At 49.0% G+C, this 6,000-nt stretch overlaps 1 protein-coding gene across 1 annotated transcript; it reads left to right on the plus strand.

Moving 5' to 3' along the window:
• Positions 1–1,856: 1,856 nt before the first annotated feature.
• LAJ45_07760 (uncharacterized protein) lies at positions 1,857–4,310 on the plus strand (the record flags this gene model as incomplete). Its single annotated transcript, XM_046117315.1, has 1 exon — positions 1,857–4,310. One exon carries the CDS (start codon positions 1,857–1,859, stop codon positions 4,308–4,310), a length of 2,454 nt encoding a protein of 817 aa, XP_045969611.1.
• Positions 4,311–6,000: the final 1,690 nt, after the last annotated feature.

Raw genomic sequence — 6,000 nt, forward strand, 5'->3', positions numbered from 1 at the left:
CCATGCTCAGATATTCGCGATTCCATGCTCAAATATTCTCAGTTTCATGCTCAAATATTGATGTGTCGTGCTTACTAAATACCCTGTCACTCTCGACCAATCAGGTTGCTTCATTCTCAGAAGAATCATATTCCAGTACATAGTAGAAGAAGATGTGCGCACTGTAAAAAGCAAGGTAACTCCTTACTAAGTTGTGCACGGTCCAGGTCGCTAGTTTGACAACTTTCGTCTCCTAGGCGATAGCTAGCGTGACACCTTTCCTTGCAGATTTTGAAATTGCCTGTGCATCAGCCGTGCTGCCGATCGATCGCAGCTAACAAATGACCATGCACCGCGCAGGCTTACAGGCTAAGCTTAACTCAAGTGGTATGTACCTACAACCTACAGTTGGGCGGCTGATCCTGAGCCCAACCATAGGAGTGTGCACGGTGACTCGTGATTTCCAGGTTAGCGTGGTCAAGGATCCTGGGTTTGGGAGTGCTAATAGCCAGGAGCTGCATTGGCCAGGACTCAGAATCATGAACAGGGTGGAGAACCGCACAGTGATATTCGTCACTTTGGAAAGGACTAGATCCCGGCATATTCTTAAATTCCTGGGCCTAAGCGTCGTGTGATAGAGTAAAGGTCGTTCACAGGCATTTGGCGAATAAGTGCACCCTTTGACTAATAGGAGATAAACTCTGGTTCACTGATTGCTACATAAAAATTCGTCAATGCGTTATTCGCCAAATGCCTGTGAACGACGGTAGCTCAGTGTAGATCTTCCATCATGATTTCGGAGTGTGCAATAGAATTTGTTTACTGCGCGAGTAGCGGCTGAGAGTTGAACAGAGAGGTGCAGAACTTTCTGTTCAACCCGCTCGACCTCCTGTCCCTTGAAGCTAAAAGACTCCGGAGTAGAGTAATCGGCGAGCTTAGAGAGGTATGTATGGCTCATATAGGCGAGGAAAACTTGGCTTCATGTAAGACAACGCCAGAAGAAGATAAGGATTACTCTACATTCGTTAATAGAGTCTTTCAGTGCCATCTTCATTTTCAAAGCAGAAGGGAAACCCATGAAGCCAAGCATGCCCTATCATTGCAGCTGACATGTCACTTTATCAGAAATACACTGCAGAATCGTCAGCCCTCAAGTGGGTCAGAGAGTTGGCCAGTTTCCCATACGGTACGAGAAGGCCAAAATCCGGGATAGCAGATTAATTTTGGTGAGGAATGAGAGTATCAGCCAAATCCATCCGGGATAGCAAGGGATCCGACATGTTGAGTTTTGGCATATCGAGTTGCGACTGTAAGTGCATTTACTCACCACATCAGGTCTGCCAGACAAGTCGATACCTACTCGTAGCTTCATAGCGTTTCCGAACACGACTGCTATTGCATACCATGCAAAAAAGCGCCAAATCCATTTTTTTGTATGTCATGCAATATTCGTCATGTTCGGAAACGCTATGAAGCTACGAGTAGAGTACCGGCCTGCCCCGCACATTCGATGCGGGTTCACCGGGATCGAAGTGTGCTCAAGTTGTGAGCGCGTGTTGTCTGCGCATTAGGTTTCAGACCAGAAGTGCAGCGAGGGTTTTTTTTGAAGGTGATTCTAACGAGTCCTACCTTAATCATTCTTCCGTTCTCCTTCCTGTATCCTTTTTCCAATACCACCCATCAGAGATAAAACCACGCGTTTTTCCATCCTCCCAAATAGCGCTCGTCAGCGATAAACTCACACACGTTCCTCCTCCCTCCATCATTTGTCTAATAAGCGTCCGTCCGATTTAACTCAAGTCTTTCTTCTGCCTGGCAATATATATTGGGATTCCTTTGGCAGCAACACCACTTACCCGCAACCTGCGCCAGGTCCGATGTGGACTGCCGCCATCGCCATCCTCGCTGCTGCGCAGCTTGCCCTCGCAGCTCCGGTCAATGATGGCAGGATAAAACTAGTCGAGCATGAGCCTAGTTATGTTAGTTCTCCTAGAGGCCGAGGAACCATGGATTTGATGTTCACCTGCGTCATCACACTCTCTTTATGTGTTTGGACCGCAGTTCACCCAAACATAATAGCGAGGTCCACGTACATGGACCGTCTGCGGTACAAAGCCCTCTATGTAGTCCTAGGACTATTTTCGCCAGAAATTGTCTTGTCGGAGGCGTTCAACGAATGGAGGACGGCACGAAATCTCCGGGCCTGGCTGCACCGAGAGGCAGCGCAAAAGATCTTGGATAACGCCGTGGAAAAGGCCAACCAACTGTTGGAGCGGGATTCCGTGCTTGTTCATGGCCGGCGCCCCTCTCCCAGCGACAGTGACGCCAGAGTAAAGGCTCTCTCGGCTCTGCGGGACGCGATTACGAAGGTAGAGGCTGGCGAGAGTATAACTCCCGACAAACGCTGGCTACGCTGGCTACGCTGGTTACCCCGGCTAGGCTGGTTACGCTGGCCAAGTTGGTTACACCGGCCAGGCTGGTTACGCTGGCCAAGTTGGTTACACCGGCCACACTGGTTACGCTGGCTACACTGGCCTCACTGGCCACGCCTTTTGGCAACCAGAACACGTCGTGTGGCAATTGAAATTCGGAACAAGGTAGAAGATGCGATGGGGGACATTGAGGAGCTCAAGGACGCCGACTACCCTGAGGAGTCTGCCAACATGTCTAGGTCTAAGGATGAACAAGCGAACAGTGGTAGGAGCCCCGCGCCTTTTACTCGGGAAACAAAACAAGAAGGGAACGATCGTGTAAAACGCATACTTAAGCAGCTCACCGCCCTTGATAAAGCGACCAAGAACTATCTTTCGGCTCAGAGAATCTCGGAGGCGAGGGAGGCGTCATGGCTTCATGGGCTGGGGCGTTGGTTTATAGAGTTCTTGCCGTTCACGAGCCCGTCTGAGGAAGAAACGCCAACATTCACTATGGAGATAGCTTTTTTTATTGTGATGGGAGGCTTGACGTTTTCGCCCATCGACCATCTCAAATACCGTGCCTACGAGCGTACGTTATCCGCTTATGGGCTTATGGCCCTTGTAAGAAATGGGGTGGTGGATCCTATACGTCTGCTAGAACTTAAGGTCGACATTCAAGACAAGGGGAAGTCGGACATTCTTGCTAAGGTGCTGGTATGCGCGCAGGCCTCGTGGATGATGACCAATTGTCTGTTGAGAAAGGCTGCTGGACTTCCGATAACGGTCATCGAGCTGAATGTGATTGTACACGTTATGAGTATGATTGCCATCTATGCATGCTGGTGGAAGAAGCCTCACGATGCTGGGATGCCAATACCACTTAATATCTTTCTCGAGGACCAGGCTGTTTGTTCTCTTTTATTCATACAGCAGAGCAAGGATCCTAAAGAGGTTCTTGGAAAACCAGAAACATCCACTTCTAGTGCTCATACGACCTCTGCCGAGGGTGTATCCGGTGATGACGCACCTAAGGTCGAGTCATCAATAGCCCCAGAGGTTGAGCGGGGAAAACATAGGCGGGTGAAAAAAGGAAAAAAGGAAATTGAGCGCACCAGTGACGAGTACGGTCATATCCGCGCAGATGCTAGGAGAGCATTGGGTCTAAAATGCTGCGCGAAAATCTGGGAAATTAAAGATATCACGACATTACCAGGAAGGTTCAAGTTTAGATCCTTGGTGGTGGTTTTGATACCGCTTTGCCTTATATATGGAGGTATTCATGCCAGTCTATGGAACGCATACTTTCCTACTACCATCGAACGATGGCTATGGCGTGCCTCTGCCTGTATCGTTGCGGTCCCAGGCCTGGGAAGCGCCGCGATATGGGGAGTAAAAATCATCATAACCCGCGATCTCGGCAAATACAAGGGTGCCCAGATTGGGAACCCGCTTGATATCCTATATAGCATGATAACGGTGATCGCGGTTGTGGTCTTCCTGCCTGCTTTATCTATCCCCATTGCGGCCGCGCCTCTCGGGGCAATGGGCGGTGTTATCTACGGCGGCATTCTGGGTCACCGAAAAATAATGAAACTCGCCCTTAGGTTGCGAATTTTGTGTTATGTTGAGTTCCTCGGTGCGATCGCTCTTGGGGTCTTTATCTCGGGAGCTGGCTTCGTCTTAGCGGTCGGAGGCTGCGTTCAGATGTGGGAGAAGATTTTTGAGAGGTTCAATAAGCAGTTCCGTGAGGTGACCAAGGTCCCATTGGCAGTAGCGCTGCTTGTGGCAGCGCTTTTTGTGATCGTTTATTGCGGGGCAAGAGCGTTTATTCTCGTGGAGACATTTATTTGCTTGAGAAGTCTGCCGGTGGGAGCGTATAAGACAGTACGATGGGACGAGTTTTGGCCGCATCTGTGAGCGGGGTGTGTTGATTGCCTTGTCTTTCGTTACCCCCTTGATACTATAAATTTAAATGTGATGATGTTTCTTACCTCAATTAGAAATGGCCCGGTGATACTATCTCGATATTTTGCATCGACATCTTGTGTCTAGACTCCACTAATTCAATATAAACCCCAATCATAATATGTACCTAAAAAAGTTCCATATGTTTGAAAGATCAAAAGCTGCTTCTAATTAGATCCGACTGAGGCGGCACCCCCAGGGCTGTATCACGTATTCCGATCCAGTCCTAGACTTTTTAGGTGAGGTAAAGACCATCCATTAAACTATCCTAGACTCATGAATTCCTAGGCCTAGCAATAGTCTCAAGCAGCAACTCCTGGACAGGGGGTTGATACAGATCACAGCGCCTCACGGCGAGATCTAGCGAGATTGTCAACGTACAGCGATTTGGAAGGTGGCGTTGATGCAGCAACACTGCTGTCCACCATGGCTAAGCATTTGTACCTTGAAAACAGTGGAAGAGATAGACTTACGGCGGTCTCTTAGAGTTTTTTTTGAATAGAAAAAAATTGGTAGCGGGAAGGTTGTAGTGGTTGGTGCGTGGGGAGGCTTGGTTTGGCGTCTACAAGCATGTGAGGGTTGTGGCGGTGGCTGGTGTTGGTGGCTACTAATGATAATCCTTCGTTCGTTCCCGCACATTTTGCAATTGGTGTACCACTCCAGCCTTTTAAGTCAGCCGCCAACCTTGCACTGTCAACTGATGCTTCATGTTAGCCTCTAAACCTTTTATGGTGGGTCACAAATCGGCACAAGCCCTTCGGAGCCTGGTGCTGCACCAACCAACCCACTCCTACTCTCAATTGTTTCCCTTTAGTTTATTCTGCCAGTTTCCTATTCGTGGTCCTTGACGCCTGCCTGACCGCTGCCCAATTTAACTAGAATGCTAAAATATATATAGGTGAGAATCAACACGCTGCCGAGAGAGGGATACACCGTCAGTACTAACTGTCACGATCGAGTGATAACACTGCCAAGAGCCAGTGAATTGCCGCCGAGGCAACCGAGCGTGGGATTGGGCTATAGCCTATCAGCGGAGGGCAAGTTAGATAATGTGGGGTAAAGATCTACTAGGATGGGCCTGGCTTTGATTCTAGTATGCCCCTGTTTTTAACTTGGTTACTAGAAGATATTTTGCGATTTGGTTTAAAAGCCCGCTCTTTTCCACGTGCCCAATGACTTATTCATTACGAGACATTGAGTATGGGTGATATTCTTCTTAGCATCCCAACGACCTAGAAATGCGGCTAGGCCAAGAGGAGCTTTGCGGTCTTTGTGGTCTCTTACCCAATTGTGCTGTGACTCCCGATACCACACAAGGGGGCGTCAGCATGCACCGACGGTTTTATGGGATACAGGGCCGCCTACAGGTACTCTTTCCCGATTCGATGAAAAATGCGATGCTGGAAAGGCATTCCTTCTGCTCAAGGCTGGTTGCGTCCAGTTGGTCGTTCGCTGTCTGGCGTCTAATACTCAATTGAGATGTCTTCCGGAGTTAGCCAAGTGCAATTGTCGGGGTGAACAGTATGGTGTCGCCTGTTGGGTAATTCTCCGTGAGGGAAAGTCTAAAGAGCCTGGGTCACGGTCGATGGGGTTATCGATGTTGTAAGTAAGCATAGAATCAGCAAGACGGACACAGCGGAGT

This window comes from Morchella importuna (genome assembly GCF_003444635.1).
Source record: "Morchella importuna strain M04M26 chromosome Unknown Morimp01GS025, whole genome shotgun sequence".
In the NCBI taxonomy this organism is placed as follows: Eukaryota; Fungi; Ascomycota; class Pezizomycetes; order Pezizales; family Morchellaceae; genus Morchella; species Morchella importuna.